The following is a 20,102-nucleotide window of genomic DNA, read 5'->3' as shown; positions in this document are numbered from 1 at the left end:
AGCCAGGAGCCTGTGACTGGTGTAGATTACATGAATACAGACCATTTTGCAGTGAGTATTCCTTCTAGTCTTACTAGTGCCATGCTAAAGAACACCCACAGATACTTGGCTTATTGGGATGTACCTGGATATCTGGATTTGTGAATATTTTTGCCATTTTTTCTTTTGCTCTTGATTTCAACATTTCTCTACTCCTTGTGTCAGTAGGACTTGGGGATAGGAGAAATAGATGATAGCTCTGAATGTGTCATCTTTCTCGCCTTTGCCCAATGGTAGGCCATGCAACACTGTCTGGAATTGTAAAGTCCCACCCTTTGGTTGGTTTTAGGTTTAGAGTTTCTTCAAAACCTCTAAGTTAGTGCTGGGATCCCCAGATCATTGGCTCCTGTTTACCAATAGGGTCTCTTCAAAGCAGCTGAGAAGGTCTCAGTGTAAGAAAACAGCATTTATTGCAATATGGGTATTACTTATTTATTTAAAACAAACATAAGTAGAGAAGTTATGGTAATAGGCTCTAGGAATAATAAAATATAATTTCTATTTTCAAGGAAGAAATCTATATGTGTCTAGGAAATTTATTTTAAAAGATATCTCTTTGTATTTTCAACTTATTTATATTCATGCTTTGGATAAAGAAGGAATAAGACCAAGTACTGCGTATATGTTTGTTTTATAAATATTCATTAAAAAACCCAAAAGTAACCATATAATTATTAGCATCCAATAACTACAAAATGTGCTAGATCCCGGTGTTGGTAAACATAGCTATAATAAATCAAGCAATAAGTATAGTAGCAGTTATGGACACTTAAAAATGGGTTTCTCTTTTGGAAATAGGGCATGTGGAGTGGTGTCAATTAGATCTTCTATTTCTGTTAATAGGAACTGGGTGAAAACTTAAAAGATGACTGCTACAATTGATATATTGCAACCTGTTTGTTGATGTTGCCCTGAGATCTGGCCTAATTATTTTTGTTCCTAGAAGGTAACACATTTTGTTTAGTCATGGAAGAAGTCAAGTCATTGCTACTTTGATGTAAGATGCTCAGGAGATAAGATTTATTTTGGGATTTCATATTGGTAGGAGGGGTAGAGTTAATAGTTGGTTTTTCTAGTTTTTCTTTTCTTAGTAAATTTTACTCATAATAACTAGTACTCTGTCTGAGAGGCTTAGTATCAGGCCTTTAACTTGGCCGTTGCAAGTAAATGAATTAGGGAGGACTGGTATGAGCTGTTTTTATTGCAGGAGGAATTACACATTCTAATCAGCTTGATTCCCAGTCTAGGGCTTAAACTCTGGTAAATTGTCCTAGAGAAAATCAGGGTATGATGTATTACATCTATTGTAACAAACTCTCTTAACCCTAGAGAGTCTAAGCTTCATTTTGGTAGGCTATAATGGGAAGTCATTTGCTTATCTTTCCATTTAGACCACTTGCTGGTGCTTGCAAAGTGGATATGATAATAGGATCTCAGGCAGCTTTCTTGGATCACAAGACAGAAATGTGAACTGAAGATGGAAGAGTAACAATACAGAAGAGCTGTATTCCTGACACTGTCTGGGCCACCAACCATGACTTGAACCTGAAACAGAAATAAATCTGTATCTGGGTTAAACCACCATATTTTTGGTAATCTTTGTTGTAACAGGCCAACCTACAGCCTAAAAAGTATACGTTTTTCATCTCAGATCTTCCAAGTGGGATATGTATTCTTTTGCCTGAAGTATATCTTTTAGAATTCCCTCTTGTAAAGGTTTGCAGTTTTTGTTTGTTTAAAAATGTCTTTAATGCAGGGTTCTCTGGTAAGTCATAATTAGAAAATACAAGTGGAACCAGAGGACAGAGGAGAGACTCTTAATTCTAAATCTTTGCACCTCTTCCTACTACCTTATTCCACCTGGACATGAGGCAATTTAATTTGAAAATTCAACTCCAAGCACAATTATCCAGCCATCTGAAAGACATCGCAAAATCTCATAAATGGAACCTTAGCGGAATATAAAATGCAAAACAGTGAGTGGCTGTTTTCCAGGTTTCTCTTTAAAAAGCAGGTCACAGGCTCTTATGCAGGTTAGGGCTATGGTATTTAAATACAAAAAAAGAGAGTGTTTACTACCATCCTTACATATACATGAGGCAGGCAGTGAAACAGATCAGAACATGTTTTGTACTTTTGAAACACAATAACCCCATCCATTGCATCCATTGCTCCCAATAATCTCTGCCCAATTGTATTAGTGACCCTTCTTCCCATATGGAAAAGCAAGCAAAGGAGAGGAGAAACCAGAGAGAAGAGAGAAGTATTCACTCCCATATGTCCCCCTTGTGGGGAGAGGAAGAAAAGCCTTCCTCTGTGGAAGTATAAAGTGTAGAGAATGAGTTTTGTTCTAATAGGCAGTATGAGGGAGCCTTCTCATCCTTTGGGTGAGGGAACTTTGGGCTTATTGCTAATGTCACATGGGGGTTTAGAAAGGCATGGGGAGCAGGGGCAGGAGATTTTTTTTTTTTTTTAGTATGTGTGCAGGGTCATAGTCTCTTACCAATACAGAATTAAATTGGAAAACAATAACAATAAGGTAGCATGAAAAGAGTTAAATAATTGGAAACTAAACTAAATACATCTCAATAACCCATGGATCAACTAAGAAGTCACAGAGGATGTCAGAAAATATTTCAAACTGATTGAAAACTACATATAGCAAAAGTTGTGAGATGCAGCCAAAGAGAAAACAGAGAAAAATTTATACTTTAAATGCCTATATTAGAAAAGAGTAAAGTTGTAAAATCAATTATCTAAGTTAACAACTTAAGAATTTAGAAAAGGAACAATAAATTAAGTCTAAGGTAAACAAGAGTAAGGTATTCATAGTGATGAGAGCAGAATAGAGAAGAGCCAATATGGCTGACTAGACACAGCCAGAAAGAGCTTCTCCCACCAAGAGACAAAACCATCAAGAATACTGACAACACTTTGGGCAGATCTTTGGAAGGGAGGAATTGAGAGCAGACTGAGGGAGGACACAGACGCTGGGCTGAAAGAGGAGGAAGCTGGAAATCCTGCATGGGGTTGCTGAGCACTAGGTCTCATTTCTGGCCTTGAGTGGCTCCTGGGGAAGGAGTGAATTAAATAGGCATTGTGTGGCCCACTCTCCATGTACCTCTGGAATCCTAGCTGCAGGGGACCCCACAACCCCCATAAACATTTGAGCTATCAGGGAGAAGTGTTTGGAGACATGGAAGGAACGGGACTCCAGTCTATGTGGAGCCCAGAGGGTTTGGCATGGGACTGGCTGCAGTGAAGCACAGAGACACCCATCCCCCAAGGCTTGCCATGCTCCTCTAGGTGGCTTTGACCTTGTTGACTGTTGGACCTGTAGAGAACAGGGATATCTTGCCTGTGCGACCAGGCAAGTCTGATCTGAGTGCTGCCCTGTCTGCCAGCCTCTTTCTGGGTCCCAGCATGGCTCCATGTGCTTCATCACAGCCTCAGTTGCCAAACCAGGGAGCTTCCCAGTGGCAACTGCCATAGCTCCTTCACTAGCAGACTCCACCTAATTGTCAGAGAGCTTTGGCAGAAGCCCCCTGACCCCTGCTGACATGCACTCACCTGCACCCTGCCCCCACTGCTTTGCTAGAGTCATGCAGACATTGACACCCCACCATCACCAATGCATATACACATACACAAACCTCAATGTCACCACCCTTCCACTGCCAATGCACATGTATGCGTGGACCCCGCCATGCCATTAAACTACCACTGTCATTGCACTGCCACTGCCACCATGCCATCACTCTGCCACTGCCAGCACATGTGCTGCCCTGACACTGCCTTAACACACGTGTAAGTGAGGACTCTCCTGCCACTTCCCTGATGAAGCACTTTTGGCAGCACCCTCCACTGGACTGTTGTTGCCATGGGACGGAGAACACCTTGGCTCCTCCAGTGCAGTAGGTGCTTAGCTTAGAGGGGCCAGAGAACAAAGCCATGGGCCTTGTCCCAGCTTCTCAGGGTTAGAGCACACAACCCAGGAGTGCTGAGTTGAACCATGGCTCCCTGAATATATCCATAAATGAAGCTAGTTGACTGAATCCAATTTACACCACAGTGAAACCCTTAGGGGTGCCAAATATAAAAGCAAAAAGCCTCATCCTAAGGACAAATTCAAACATTAAAGGAACACCAGCCAATACACATGAGGAAAAACCAGCATAAGAACTCTGTCAACTCAAAAAGACAGGGTATCTTCTTACCTCCAAAAGACCACCTAGTTCCCAGCAATGGTTCTTAACCAGGCTGAGATGGCTGAAATCTCAGACATAGAATTCAGAATCTGGATGGCAACAAAGATCACAGAGATTCAGGAGGAAGTTGAAATCTAATCCAAGGAATCTAAGGAATCCAGTAAAATGATAGAAGAGCTGAAAGACAAATAGCCATTTTAAGAAATAACCAAACTGATTTGATAGAGCTGAAAAATTCACTACAGGAATTTTGTAGTACAATTAGAAATACTAACAGCAGAATAGACAAACTAAGGAAATAATCTCAGAGCTTGAAGATTACTGTTTGAATCAATTCATTCAAACAAAAATAAGAAAAAAGAATAAAAAAGAATAAATGCAACTTTTATTAAATATGCAATTATGTTAAGAGACCAAACCTATGACTGATTGACATCCCTGGAAGAGAGGGAGAGGGAGCAAGCAACTTGGAAAACACATTTGAAGATATTCTCCATGAAATTTTCCCAACCTCAGTAGAGAGTCTGACATTCAAATTCAGGAAATGCAGAGAACCCCAGTGAGATACTCTACAAGATGACCATCCTCAAGACACATATTCACCAGATTCTCCAAGGTTGTCATGAAATAAAATGTATTAAAGACAGCTAGAAAGAAGGGGCAGGCCACCTACAAAAGGAAGCCCATCATATTAACAGTGGTTCTTTCAGCAAAAACCTCACAAACTAAAAGAGATGAGGGACCTATTATCACTATCCTTAAAGAAAAGAAATTCCAGTCAAGAACTTCATATCTAGCCAAACTAAGCTTCATAAGCAAAGAAGAAATAAAATCCTTTTTACACAAGCAAATGATAAGGAAATTTGTTACCAGTAGACCTGCCTTAGAAGTGCTAAGCATGGAAATGAAAGACTGTTGCTGACCACCACTAAAACATACTTAAGTACATAGACTATTGACACTACAAAGCAAGTACACAATCAAGTCTACATAACAGCCAACTAAAAACATGACAGGATCAAATCTGCTTATATTAATATTAACATTGAGAATAAATGGGGTAAAAACCCCACTTAAAATGTTCAATTTGGTAAGTTGGATAAAGAAGCAAGACCCAACTATATGCTTCTTCAAGAGCCTTGTCTCACATACAATGACATTCATAGGCTCAAAGCAAAGGAATGGAGAAAAATCTATCAAGCAAATGGAAAACAAAAAAGAGCAAGCATTGCTATTTTTATTTCACACAGAACTGACTTTAAACCAACAGTGATCAGTGAGGACAAAGATGGGCATTACATAATGATAAAGAGTTCAATTCATCAAGAAGACTCAACTATCCTAAATATATATGCACCCAACACTGAGCATTCATAAAAGAAGTTCTTAGAGTCCTACAAAGAGACTTTGATAACCACAGAATAATAATGGGAGACTTCAATACCCCATTGATAGTATCATACAGATGACTGAGGCAGAAAACTAGCAAAGATCTTCAGGATCTAAACTCAACACATGAATAAATGGACCTAAGAGACATCTACAGAACACTCCACCCAACAACCACAGAGTATACATTCTGCTACTCTGCACAGGGTACATAATCTAAAATCAATAACATGCTCAGCTATAAACCAATTCTCAATAAATTAAACAAAATTGAAATTATACCAGCTACATTCTCAGATAACAGCACAACAAAAATAGAAATCAATACCAAGAAGATCTCTCAAAACCATACAATTACATGGAAATTAAACAATCTGTTCCTGAATGATTTGGGGTAAATAATGCAATTAAGGCAGAAATCAATACATTGTTTGAAACTAATGAGAACAGAGATACAACATATGAGAATCTCTGGGACACAGCTAAAGCAATGTCAAGAGGAAGGCATATAGTGCTAAATGCTCACATCAAAAGTTTAACAACCTAAATTCCCACCTAGAGGAACTAGAAAAACAAGAAGAAAACAACCCCAAAGCTAGCAGAAGAAAACAAATAACCAAAACCAGAGGTGAACTGAATGAATTTGAGATGCAAAAAACTATGCAAAAGATCAATGAAACCAAAACGTTTTTCTTTGAAAGAAAAATTATCAGCTAGGCTAATAATAAAAAAGAGAATATCCAAATAAACACAATCAGAAATGACAAAGAGGACATTACTACTGACTCCACAAAAATACGGAAAGTTTTCAGAGACTATTATGAACATCTCTACAGACACAAATGATAAAACCTAGAAAAAATGGATCAATTCCTGGAACATACGACCTTCCAAGATTAAATGAGGAAGAAATTCAAACCCTGCACAGACCAGTATTGAGTTCCAAATTTGACTCAGTCATAAAAAAAGCTAACAACCAGAAAAAGCCCTAGATCATATGGACTCACAGATGAATTCTTCAAGATGTGTAAAGAAGCACTGGTGCCAATCCCACTGAAACTATTCCAAATAATTGAGAAGGAGTGACTTCCCAACTTATTCTATGAGGCCAGCATCATTTTGATACCAAAGTCTGGCAGAGACACAATGAAAAAAGAAAATTTCAGGCCAATATCCCTAATGAACATAGATGCAAAAATCCTAAAAAAAAAATACTAGAAAACTAAATCCAGCAGCACATCAAAAAGCTAATCTACCATGATCAGATAGGGTTTATTTCTGTGATGCAAAGTTGGTTCAACATATGCAAATCAATAAATGGGGTTCATCTCACAAACAGAACTAAAAACAAAACCATGTAATCATCTCAATAGACAGAAAAGTCTTTTGATAACATTCAACATCCCTTCATGTTAAAAACCTGCAACAAACTAGGCATCAAAGGAACATCCTTCACAATAATAAAAGCCATCTATGACAAACCCACAGCCAACATCATACTGAATGAGCAAAAGCTGGAAGCACTCCCCTTGACAAATGGAACAAGAAAAGAATGCCCACTCTTACCACTCCTATTCAGCATACTACTGGAAGTTGTGGACAGAGCAATCAGGCAAGAAAAAGAAAGAAAAGGCATCTAAATAGGAAGAGAGGAAGTCAAACTATCTCTCTTCACAGAAGATACCATTCTATATCTAGAAAACCCCATACTCTCTGCCTAAAGGCCCTTAAATCTGATTAAAAAAAACTTCAGCAAATTTCAGGACACAAAATCAATTACAAAAATCAGTACTATTCCTATACACACCAATACTATCCAAGCTGAGAACCAAGTCAAGAATGCAATCCCATTACAATAGCCACAAAAAATAAAAAAATAAAAAACCCAGAAATACAGATAACCAGGAGATAAAATATCTCTACAACCAGAATTACAAAACACTGCTGAAAGAAATTAGAGACAACATAAACAAATGGGAAAACATTCCATGCTCACGGATAGAAACAATCAATATTGTTAAAACATTCCCCATACTGCCCAAAGCAATTTAGAGATTCAATACTATTCCTATCAAGCTACTAATGACATTTTTCACAGAATTAGAAAAAAACTATTGTAAAATTCATATGGAACCAAAAAGAGCCTGAATAGCCAAAGTGATCCTAAGCACAAAGAACAAAGCTGGAAACATTACATTACCCAACTTCAAACTGTACTACAGGGCTACAGTAACCAAAAAACATAGTACTGGTACAAAAACAGACACACAGACCAATGGAAAAGATTATGAAACCTAGAAATAATGCTGCATACCTGCAACCAGTTTATCTTCAACAAAGTCAACAATAACAAGCAATGGGGGAAATTTTCCCTATTCGATAAATGGTGCTGGGATATCTGGCTGCCAAATGCAGGAGATTGAAACTGGACACCTTCCTATTACCACAAAAAATCAGCTCAAGATGAATTAAAGACTTGAGTATAAAACTTAAGCTATAAAATCCTATAAGAAAATCTAGGAAATATCATTCTGGATATAGGCCCTGGCAAATATTTTATGATGAAGACTCCAAAAGTAATTGCAACAAATCAAAAATAGACAAGTGGGACTTTGTTAAACAAAATAACTTTGCACAGCAAAATAAATTATCAATACAGTAAACAGATAACCTACATAATAGGAGAAAATATTTGCAAACTATGCATCTGACTAAGGTCTAATATCAAGAATCCATAAGAAACTTAAATGAATCAACAAGACAAAGCCAAACAACCTTTTCAAAAAATGAGCAAATGGCATGAACAGACACTTCTCAAAAGAAGACATGCCTGTGGTCAACAAGCATATGAAAAAATACTCAACATCACTAACCATTAAAGAAGTGAAAATCAAAACCACAATGAGATACCATTTTATAGCAGTCAAATGGCTACTATAAAAAGCCAAAAAGTAGCAGATAGTGGCAAGATACCAGAGCAATAGGAACACTTATACATTGCTGGTGGGAATGTAAATTAGTTCAGCCACTTTGGAAAGCAGTTTGGAGATTTCTCAAAGAACATAGTACAGAACTACAATTTGACTCAGAAATCCCATTATGGATATATATCCAAAGGAATATATATAGTTCTATGATGAAGACACATGCATTTGAATGTTCGTTGGAGCACTATTCACAATAGCAATGATATGGAATCAACCCAGATGCCCATCAACGGTGGGTTGGATAAAGAAAATGTGTTACATATACACCATGGAATACTACACTGCCATAAATGTGAAATCATGTCCTTTGCAGCAACATGGATGCAGTAGGAAACCATTGTCCTTAGTGAGTGAATGCAGGAACAGAAAACCAAATACCACATATTCTGTCTTACAAGCAGGAATGAATATTGAATACAGATGAACACAAAGAAGAGAACAATAGACGCTGGGGCCTACTTGGTGGTGGGTGGCAGAAGGGTGAGGGTCAAAAAACTATCTACGGGGTCCTATGCTCATTACCTGGATGACTAAATAATCTGTACACCAAACCCCTACAACATGCAATTTATCCATGTAAGAAGCCTGCATATGTATACCCCATGAGCCTAACATATAAGGTGAAAAAAAAGACAAGCGAAGAGTCAATAAAATAGAAAACAGAAACAATAGAGAAAAATTAACCAATCTCGGCACTGGATTTTTTGAAAAGATTGATAAAATTAATAAAGCCCGAGTAAGAACTATGAAGGAAAAACAATCACAAGTAATCAAAATGATGACTGAACAAGTGTTACTACTACAGATTATACTAGATATTAGAAGGATAGTAAAATAAGTGTTACAAATAACTTGAAGCCAACAAAACACCAATTTATTTATAGATTTTAGGACACAAAAGGTATGTGAATTCCAGCCACCCAACACCGTAAGGAAAGAATTGTGACTGGAAATTCTCAAAAGATAGCTTTTGCTTTCATTTTCCCTTTCTCTTTGTCTTTTATTTTCCCTTTCTTTTCTTTTACCCCTTCCTATTTCCCTTCTGTTCTCTTCCCTTCACTTCCTATTCCTTCTCTTTCCTTACAGTTCCTTTTCTTTTCCTTTTCTTCTAATCCTTTTTCCTTCTCCCTTCCCTCTTTTTATTCTTTCCCTCTTTTCTGTCTCCCATCCTCCTTCCTTCTCTCCCTTTTCCTCTCCCTCTCCCAGTTCCTTTCCTCCTGCTCCTAGAGACAAGCCCAAGACAACAGGTATCTCTACCATCTTCCTTTCTGGAACTGCCCCCTTTACAGTCACTAAGAGTGTCTTCTTTTTTTTAATTGAAAAACATATTTATTTGGTTTCCTAGTATTTTACTTAAAGTTTCTCTTTGTATTTAGAAAGGAAATTGGTTTGCAGAATGTGGATGTTTCTATATTTCTTTTTTTAAATTTAATATTATTATTATACTTTAAGTTTTAAAAAGTCAGGAAACAACAGGTGCTGGAGAGGATGTGGAGAAATAGGAACACTTTTACACTGTTGGTGGGACTGTAAACTAGTTCAACCATTGTAGAAGTCAGTGTGGCGATTCCTCAGGGATCTAGAACTAGAAATACCATTTGACCCAGCCATCCCATTACTGGGTATATACCCAAAGGATTATAAATCATGCTGCTATAAAGACACACGCACAAGTATGTTTATTGCGGCACTACTCACAATAGCAAAGACTTGGAATCAAGCCAAATGTCCAACAATGATAGACTGGATTAAGAAAATGTGGCACATATACACCATGGAATACTATGCAGCCATAAAAAATGATGAGTTCATGTTCTTTGTAGAGACATGGATGAAGCTGGAAACCATCATTCTCAGCAAACTATCGCAAGGACAAAAAACCAAACACCGCATGTTCTCACGCATAGGTGGGAATTGAACAATAAGAACACATGGACACAGGAAGGGGAACATCACACACTGGGGACTGTTGTGGGGTGGGGGGAGGCGGGAGGGATAGCATTAGGAGATATACCTAATGCTAAATTACGAGTTAATGGGTGCAGCACACCAACATGGCACATGTATACATATGTAACAAACCTGCAAGTTGTGCACATGTTCCCTAAAACTTAAAGAATGTCTTCTTTCACAAGCCCTGGCCTTAAGAGGCTGTCTGATATGAACTCTTAGTAGGCCCAGGCCCAGGCCCAGGCCCCAGACTTTGTATTTTATCTCCACAATATATGATCTGGACTCTCTCTTTATACTGATGACAGTATACTTAGAAAAAAAATACATATTAGTGGAGTAAACAGGCATAAGAGGTAGAACTTTATATTTTACAGTTGGTTCCCAGTAGGAAAAAAGTCTGAGGAGTATATGAGGAGTCATTACCAAAAAGAAAAGTGGAGGACACAAAGAAATCAATCAGTTTCATATAAAATAGTGCAATTGATAGTAACTAACTCATATAGTGCTTACTATAAGCTCAGCACTGTTTTAAGTGCTATTTATATATTGACTCTTTTAATCTTCACAAACATTCTACAAAATAGGTCACTATTACTATCGTGATATTAAATGTGAAAACTGAGACCCAGAGAGGTAAAGTGATTTGTCCAAAGTACCATGGCTAGTAAGTGATGGTGCTAGGATTTTCACCCAGACAGCCTACAGTCCTTCTCACCATAGGTCCTTGTCCTCCACCTGCCTGTCGTTCTACACACACTGCTGGTAATTTGCATTATTGGGATGCCATTCCATGCTACATTTAATGTTCCATTTTGCCTTGGAAAGTTAGTTATCCACATTCTCATCAATATGTGAATAACCGAATCCTAGCATCTCATGTTAAGTGTCCATTCTTGAGTACCCTTCTGGTACTAACTACTGTACCATTTACAATATGAGCAGGAAACAGACAGTACAGGAAAAGGATTTCACTGACAAGAGTTTAATAAAGAGGCCAGGTGCGGTGGCTCATGCCTGTAATCCTAGCACTTTGAGAGGCCGAGGCGGGCGGATCACGAGGTCAGGAGTTCAAGACCAGCTTGGCCAACATGGTGAAACCCCGTCTCTATTAAAAATACAAAAATTAGCCAGGCACGGTGGTGGGTGCCTGTAATCCCAGCTACTCGGGAGGCTGAGGCAGGAGAATTGCTTGAAACCAGGAGGTGGAAGTTGTAATAAGCCGAGATCGTGCCACTGCACACCAGCCTGGGTGACACAGCAAGACTCCATCTCGAAAAAAAAAAAAAAAAGAATTTAATAAAGAGACTATTTATAGGGGTCTTGGCAGGGTCAAGGGAATCAATAAGAAGCACGTAGGAGATAGCAACAGCAGGAACTCACTACCAGCCCCAGCCCTGAAGGGCAATGGAGAGGCAGCAACATTCCTCAAACTTAGTAAGCACTGGAGCTTTGGAAGATATGCTTCCCAATAGGACCTCTGGCTACAAAGAAGCAGCCACTAACAGAACTGTATCAAAGCAAAGGATAGGAATAATAATAAATACCCAATCTTGTCCCTCCATATTTTGATCTCCTTCAGGTGGCTACTATTATCTGAACTGGAAGCCAGGAAGTCATTTCAGAAAGTTGGATTAAACCCAACTGTTCGTCTTCTCTGTGGTTGGACCTAGGAGGTGAAGGAAAAAAAATCAACTGACTGATTTCACTTTAACTTCATAATCACAAACCCCCAAGAGACATTCAACAATGACTATGGCAGGAATAATCATCCACTGAAAAAAGGTGGTTCTAAATACACTGGAGAAGTAAGGGGGAGATAGAGTATGTATGATCTTGAATTAATTCGATAAAAATATGTTGATTCTACCACACTGTAAACACTGTACTAGACATCACATTAATAGGGAACAAAATTAACAGGAATTTAGTCCTCATGAAGCTTACAGTCCAGTTCATATATATTTCTCAGTAGTCCATATTAGGAAAGTTGGTTTTATTTTATGAACAATGGGAAGCTATTGATACTATAATGTAATGCAATTGCCATAATAAAATTTTGATGAGAGCAGGGACCATAATCTCTTATCCCTGTGGCTAATCTCATTCTGGACATATAGTTGATAATTATAAATAAATATTAATGACCAAGATTACATAGAGTAAATTAGCTGTCAAAATTCATACAGATATCAAATAGTGGAGTTGAATTTCAGTTACTATAAAAAGAAGGAAATCTTGTAGGTTTGTTAAGAAATTCTGAAAAGTTTTAATACAAGGAAATCTGTCAATATAACATCTTATGATGTTAATGTAGAATAAGAGAACGTTTAGGAGGATGGTCTGTGTAGTCAAGTAGTCAGATGCAGAATTGAATTCTCTCATATTTAAATCCTGTTCCCTGCCGGGCACGGTGGCTCATGCCTGTAATCCCAGCACTTTGAGAAGCCGAGGCAGGCGGATTTCTTGACGTGAAACCCTGTCTGTGCTAAAAATACAAAAATTAGCTGGGCGTGGTGGCAGGCGCCTGTAATCCCACCTACTCGGGAGGCTGAGGCAGAAGAATCGCTTGAACCTGGGAGGCAGAGATTGCAGTGAGCCGAAATCGCGCCACCGCACTCCAGCCTGGCTCTCATGGGAACCTTTAACTTAGCTGCTGGGTCCCAGTATCCCAAACTACTGCTCCCAGCTGGCTTGGAGAAGGGGATGGGACAGTGTGAGGAACTGACCGTAGATCATAAAACCCTCTAGATTCGGAAGCAGTCTCAGCTCTGGTTACTGGATGCAGCCAGTAGATTCCTCAAGCAGGACCTAATCTGTTGTATCCTCTGTGAGTTTCAGGGGTAAGGGAGGGGAGCAATGCTGTGTTGGGCCAGGAGACCCTGGGTCACCAGAGGACTCAACAGGAGACTTTCTCCTCATGCTTATATTGATCCCCATGAAAAAAGAAGAAAAAGTCAATGGGCTCTGATACCAAATGCATGAAGATTTAGGAATCCTAGTTTCCTGCTGGAAGCCTCTTCTACAGTCTCAGCAATCTCATATTATTGCATACAAGGGATCCCATGTGTTCTGTGGCTGAGAACTTCACGCATGTGTGCCCAGAAATAGCAATCTAGGGATTTAAAAGAGGAAAAGAATGGTTCTGGGACAGCATTTTGAGTTTAATATGACACAAGTCCAAGAGGCTTCGGGCAAAAGCTGGTGAGGAAATGTGCTCATTGCCTTCTCCCAACAAGTTCCAGTGTTAATGAGAGAAAAAGCTTCCTCTCATTATTAGACATGATTTATAGCCAGCAGAAACAGACTTCCTTGTGACTTTTTTTCCCTAATAGCCCTAGTTTTTTCTTCTTCCCCTTGAAGGTCAGTCATATATTTTGGAAGGCTTCACTTGGTTAAAATATCTACTTCTTATAATGAGCTTTTAGTATCTTCTTTATCCTGGGTACTTTTTTCTGTGTGGTACAGTTTCAGAAGTGGTCCCTAAATCAAGGTGCATTGAATTGGACACAATATTCAAAGCATAGTTGAACAAAAGCAAAGCAGAATAAAAGTTATCCATTTCTCTCTGATCACTGTTACTTCTGTTAGTGCAGTGTTCCTTTATAATAGTTGTTAACAGAATATATCAAAAGTTTGATTCATATTTATGTCTATAACTCCATCTGACAGTATGTTCAGGTATCTAACCACTTTTTCTCTACTCCCATTCCTCATCATACCCTCCTCTCTTATCCTTTATACTAAGTACAGTCTTCTTAGTAAAATCCAGGTAGCAGAGGATGAATTGAATCAGATAATTCTCCACAATGTGAGGGAGGAATGAGGACTTGAAGAGGATGGATCAGAGTCTGGGAATTGTAAAGCACAATCGTAGATGGGGACTACACATAAGGGGCAGGAAAAAGCACAAGTTAAGGAAAGAATCTTTCAGAGACAGTGGACTAAGGAAAAGAAAATGAGCAGAGGGTGAGAAATGAGAATATTTTAGGGTGTTGGGATAATTTCTGCCTTGGTGGATTGCAAGATCTCTAAGACATCCTCTTCATTTGGAGGAAATACAAGGTAGTTTGGTGGTGCTGTATGTGTGAAGGCAATGACCTAGTAGGTCAGTGGGGTGAATCAGGAGTATCCCTCCCACCAAATGTCAGGCTTTGGGGCCAGAGGGCAATGAAAGTGAATGACTTGTTTAAGCTTCCCCAAGCTTCCCCAAGAGCTTTGTGCTGTCACTGTCTCTACCTCTGGCCCACAGCTCATTCAGCTATTATCTTGAGCTTCTCCTCGTGGCTTGCCTCAATTTCCACATCAGTTCCCTTGGTTTCTTTGGTTAATATTTTCCTTTTTTATTTTTTCTTATTTCAGTCTTTAAAAGTCAACAGCCTTCCCCAAATTAAGACATTTACCTCACAAGCATTTATTAAGAATTATTAAGCTCTGGATACTGTAAAAACAACATGAAATAAAAAGAGAAAATACATTCTATGTACTTCAGAGATTTTACAGTGGATTCGGGAGAGAAAGGAGAGAAAGTTAGGCAGTGGTGTGTTTTGTGCAGTATTTAAATGGAAATAGTAGTTGTCTCCCCAGGGCTGTTGCTTTATCTTTTTTTTTTTTCCTTTTTATCACCAATATTTTTCTTCCTAGTCTTTTGCCCCTCAGTTTAAATGTATTCACATTGCTTTTTGTAAAAAAAAATCTATGCATTAATACATACTGTTCTACCTGTGCATTCAGTTTTCCCTCCATGTGAAGCTGTTTGTTGAAGTGAAGATTTCCAATGAGGTGATCAGTCCTCCCTGTGTCCATTCATTCCAGTCCTGCTGGCTCCCTGTCCTCCCACATTCTATTTCTCTCTTCACATGAAACTGTTTGCTAGGACCACCAATGATTACCTAATTGCCAAATGCAATGGATAATCTCTTTCTCACATTACTGAAACTCTTCATGTGAGCATATCTGTCCACTCCATTTGATTTTCAATTATGTCTCTGTTCATTCCTTTTAGGTCTCCTTGCAATCTCTTTACCTCTTTTGCTCTTTTTGTCTTTAATTTATATATTCTCCATAAGTATATCTATTTAAAGTCCTATGGTTTGAACTATATGTTATGTGTTGATGATTTCCAATTCTTTAACTTTCAAATGAATTTAAATTGCTTTCTCTAACATTTTATTTCACATGTATTTTGATAGTTTACAGATCCAATAAACTCAACACGTCAAAATTGGATCCATAATCTCTGCCTCCACAACATATATCAAATCTTTTCAAAGGCTATTTTTTGTTTCGTGAAACTTTCTTAGTCATTTGAGTCAGAACAGATAGTGCAGTCTTAGAATTCTACCCTCTCTTCTTCTACGCAACTAGTCTAATCACTGTCTTTATATCACTATCATTATATTTATACCTCTAAAATATGCCCATTTTTCTCATCCTCAGAGCCATTTATTCACACACTGATCACTTCTCAATTGGACTACTGAAGCCAACAGTCACTTGTCCCCTTTTAGATGTCCTTTGCCTCCTTTGGTCCTTTAAGTTTGGGTGTGAAATAGGAAGAATAAATAGATTAGTATTTTTCTCCAAAAAATGAAACCATGGTCTTTATCCAAATGAGGATGTGGGATAGATGAAGAAAATAATTAAGATATGAGAGACTTGAACATTTTGAATATCCATGGGAAGGATTTAGGAAGGGTTGAATACATAGGCAATGGGCTGGATAATCCATAAGTCAGGGTTCCTAAAAAGGTCAAGGTGAATAGAATCAAATTGTGAGGTCAAGGATTGCCATTCAGAGAAGGGATAGAGCCTCGATTCTGCTGGTGCAATAAGGAGAGCAAGGATGTAGATGCTGATGAGTTTATGAGTCTATCATGGGAAGTAGAGGACTTGCATCTGATGTTTCTACTGTCTTTATGAAGCAGTTAGAGAGGTTATCTGAGAGAAGAGGAGATTTAGTATTTGAAAATAATAGAAAATATGGAAAATTGCTTGAAGCAGATAGAGGAATGAATTAACCAGAGAAGGTTATTGTCATGAATATGTGTATTAAGTTCTCATTTTAGGTTAGTGGTTATAAATGTTAATGAAAACAGCATAACCTTTGAGCCTATCTTTCTATAGGAACATTGAATTGCACTTGTGCAGGCTTGGATTAAATATGTCTAGGATGGGTTGTGACACAGTACCATATGTCAGAGTGATAGGGAGTTTGGGAGTTCCTCTATATATTTAATCAATATTTACTTTTATTTTCCTCAGGTTTATAATAGGGTTGGGAGTATATTATATATTTTTTCCATCTCAAATGTACTTTGGTGTGTAATAAAAAGAGAGGAATAATTATTTTCCCCCATCTAACAAATTATGCATTACTTACTGAAAGGACCCTGTAATTAAATTATTTTATGACATATTTATTAATTCTAGATTACTCTGTAAACTTATGAGTGTTTCTAGCCTGTGGATCTATAATTATTCAATTTGCTTTGTCAGTATAATTTGGAATTTTTTTTGTATTTTACAGTATGTTTTAATGAGGTATTTTTTTAATCATTTTCCTTCTAAACCTTTGTCTAGTCTGTTTTATTTGCTTTTCTAAATTAACTTCAGAAATAATTTACTAAACCTTTCACTATTTATGTTAATATTTACTAAACTTTGCCTTCATTTGGGATTGGTCATCTGTATCTCATACATTTTATAAATTAGAAAATGTTAGCAAATATTTTAACAGCTTTGTTTTCTATTTCTAATTCCTGTGTCTTATCAAACACAATTTCAGGTGAAATTTTCTCAGCTGAGGATTTATTTCATGACATTACCCAGCAACAACTCCACTTCCCCAGTCTTTGAATTCTTCCTCATTTGTTTCCCCAGTTTCCAGAGCTGGCAGCACTGGCTGTCTCTGCCCCTCAGCCTCCTCTTCCTCCTGGCCATGGGGGCCAATGCCACCCTTCTGATCACCATCTATCTGGAAGCCTCTCTGCACCAGCCCCTGTACTACCTGCTCAGCCTCCTCTCCCTGCTGGACATCGTACTCTGCCTCACCGTCATCCCCAAGGTCCTGGCCATCTTCTGGTTTGACCTCAGATCAATCAGCTTCCCTGCCTGCTTCCTTCAGATGTTCATCATGAACAGTTTTCTGACTATGGAGTCCTGCACATTCATGATCATGGCCTATGACCGCTATGTGGCCATCTGCAAGCCCCTACAGTACTCATCCATTATCACTGATCAATTTGTCGCTAGGGCTGCCATCTTTGTTGTGGCCAGGAATGGCCTTCTTACTATGCCTATCCCTATACTTTCTTCTCGACTCAGATACTGTGCAGGACACATCATAAAGAACTGCATCTGTACTAACGTGTCTGTTTCTAAACTCTCTTGTGATGACATCACCTTGAATCAGAGCTACCAGTTTGTTATAGGTTGGACCCTGCTGGGCTCTGACCTCATCCTTATTGTTCTCTCTTACTTTTTTATCTTGAAAACTGTGCTAAGGATTAAGGGTGAGGGAGATATGGCCAAAGCTCTAGGTACTTGTGGTTCCCACTTCATCCTCATCCTCTTCTTCACCACAGTCCTGCTGGTTCTGGTCATCACTAACTTGGCCAGGAAGAGAATTCCTCCGGATGTCCCCATCCTGCTCAACATCCTGCACCACCTTATTCCCCCAGCTCTGAACCCCATTGTTTATGGTGTGAGAACCAAGGAGATCAAGCAGGGAATCCAGAACCTGCTGAGGAGGTTGTAAAAAATAAAATAAATGCAACCTGACCTTGAAAACAGAAATTGATATTGGAGAATAATTGTTATGATGCACAGAAAATTTAAATTGTTACTGCGAGAATAAGTTTAGATTTGGCTTTCTTCAGTGTTTCAATTGATTATAGGGATATCTACTCGTTGGATCCTGCCTTCTGTTTCACTGACTGGAATCTTAGTGTTTTGGCATTCTAGAATTGTTTGGAAGTTTTTCTTGACTTCATCTATGTAAGTACGAATTGACAAGCCATAATCACTGGAGCTTAGAATTGTATGGTTTTCAAACAAAGGATAAATATAATTCCAATTATTTTAAATGTTTCTCAATTCCTGTATTGTTTAATACATATATATGTGTTAGATGTCTTGGTTTTCCCTGACTCAGCTCAATGTGAATCATTTTTTTTTTTTGCCATGAATGGATCTCTTGTGGACATATAGATGTTGACTCAAGAACTTTGATTCTTATGTAGAGTGAATAACATGTGACATTCACTGCCTCCTCTGTCCTTGACAGATCTTGTTAATATTTTTATCTAATGCTACTTATTTGGAGTGTGAATTTCTTATAGTTTTTTTTCCTAGTGATTTTTACATCTTAAAATGACTCATATTTGTGTGTGTGTGTGTGTGTGTGTGTTGCTTTAAGTGAATCTGTGTGTCCTTTTTTAAGATATATTTTACCAACTTCTGACTTCATACTATCCTACCTGACTTTTCCATGAGATTTCTGACACCATCTTATTCCTACTCTTTCCTACTTGTCTTAGATATACAGTTAAACCGTCTTTCTCATCCTACTTTCAGTCCTCTTGTCTCAATCTTCATGTCCTGTTCCTGGCCAGCATAGCTTCCCATAGGATCCAGACATCTGAATTAGTGAGTTTTTAGAACAAGGATAAGTATGTTTTACACTTTGCAATTTTTATCCTGATCATGCTCTGAAAATGGTGGGACCGATATACTGACCAATATTTCCTGGGATTAAGTAACATTTAGTAGCTAGGCCCCTTTTTGGTTAGTAATAGAGCACTTCATAGATATTATTTTTGAATCATTTCAGAATGTCTCCTAATCTATGATAATCAAATTATTCTTGGAAGACTTATAAGTCAGTTTATCTTTTCTTTTCTTGTTTCTTTTTTTGAGATAGGGAGACAGGGTCTTACTCTATCGCCCAGGCTGGAGTTCAGTGCCATGATCTTGGCTCACTGCAACCTCTGCCTCCCAGGCTTAAGTGATTCTCCCACCTCAGCCTCCCAAGTAGCTGGGACTATAGGTGTGCACCACCATGCCCAGTTTTTTTTTTTTTTTTTTTTTTTTGTAGAGACGGGGTTTCACCATGTTGCTGAGGTTGGTCTTGAACTCCTGGGCTCAAGCGATCCACCTGCCTCAGCCTCCCAAAGTGCTGTGATTACAGGTGTGAGTCACCACGACTGGCCCAATTTATTATTTCTATAGTATTGTCTTTCACCAAAACAATAGTTTTGATTTCTATCTTCCCTCCTTCTCAACTTCAAAGACTGATCCTAATCAAAATACAAAATTTTTCACTCTTCTGTTTACCTATCATGCAGGTCAGCTCCTAGCTCATTTTTTTTAACATTATGTCCCTCCTATATGTTTTTCTTAAAGTCTGTGTTCCAGTATCCTCTTCCACATAAAAAACAACACCACTCTTTTCATTTGAAAAATTATGCCCATCTTATGAGTCTCAGTTTAAACTCCACCTACTCCACAAACCCTTCCTTTATTTACC

At 38.3% G+C, this 20,102-nt stretch overlaps 1 protein-coding gene across 1 annotated transcript; it reads left to right on the top strand.

Annotated features, from left to right (window-relative positions):
- Positions 1-14,542: 14,542 nt before the first annotated feature.
- Positions 14,543-19,131, top strand: LOC100988813 (olfactory receptor 56A5). Its single transcript, XM_055094046.2, has one exon. The coding sequence runs from the start codon at positions 17,391-17,393 to the stop codon at positions 18,330-18,332; it is 942 nt and encodes a 313-aa protein (XP_054950021.1). The 5' UTR covers positions 14,543-17,390; the 3' UTR covers positions 18,333-19,131.
- The last annotated feature ends 971 nt before the right edge of the window (positions 19,132-20,102 follow it).

Source organism: Pan paniscus, chromosome 9, assembly GCF_029289425.2.
Source record: "Pan paniscus chromosome 9, NHGRI_mPanPan1-v2.0_pri, whole genome shotgun sequence".
In the NCBI taxonomy this organism is placed as follows: domain Eukaryota; kingdom Metazoa; phylum Chordata; class Mammalia; order Primates; family Hominidae; genus Pan; species Pan paniscus.
The sequence above is the reverse complement of the archived record's forward strand: the minus strand, read 5'-3'. Positions and strand labels throughout refer to the sequence as shown.

Bases quoted from the DNA above. Each gene is read 5' to 3' on its own strand.
- LOC100988813 (XM_055094046.2), top strand. From the start codon at position 17,391: ATGACATTACCCAGCAACAACTCCACTTCCCCAGTCTTTGAATTCTTC.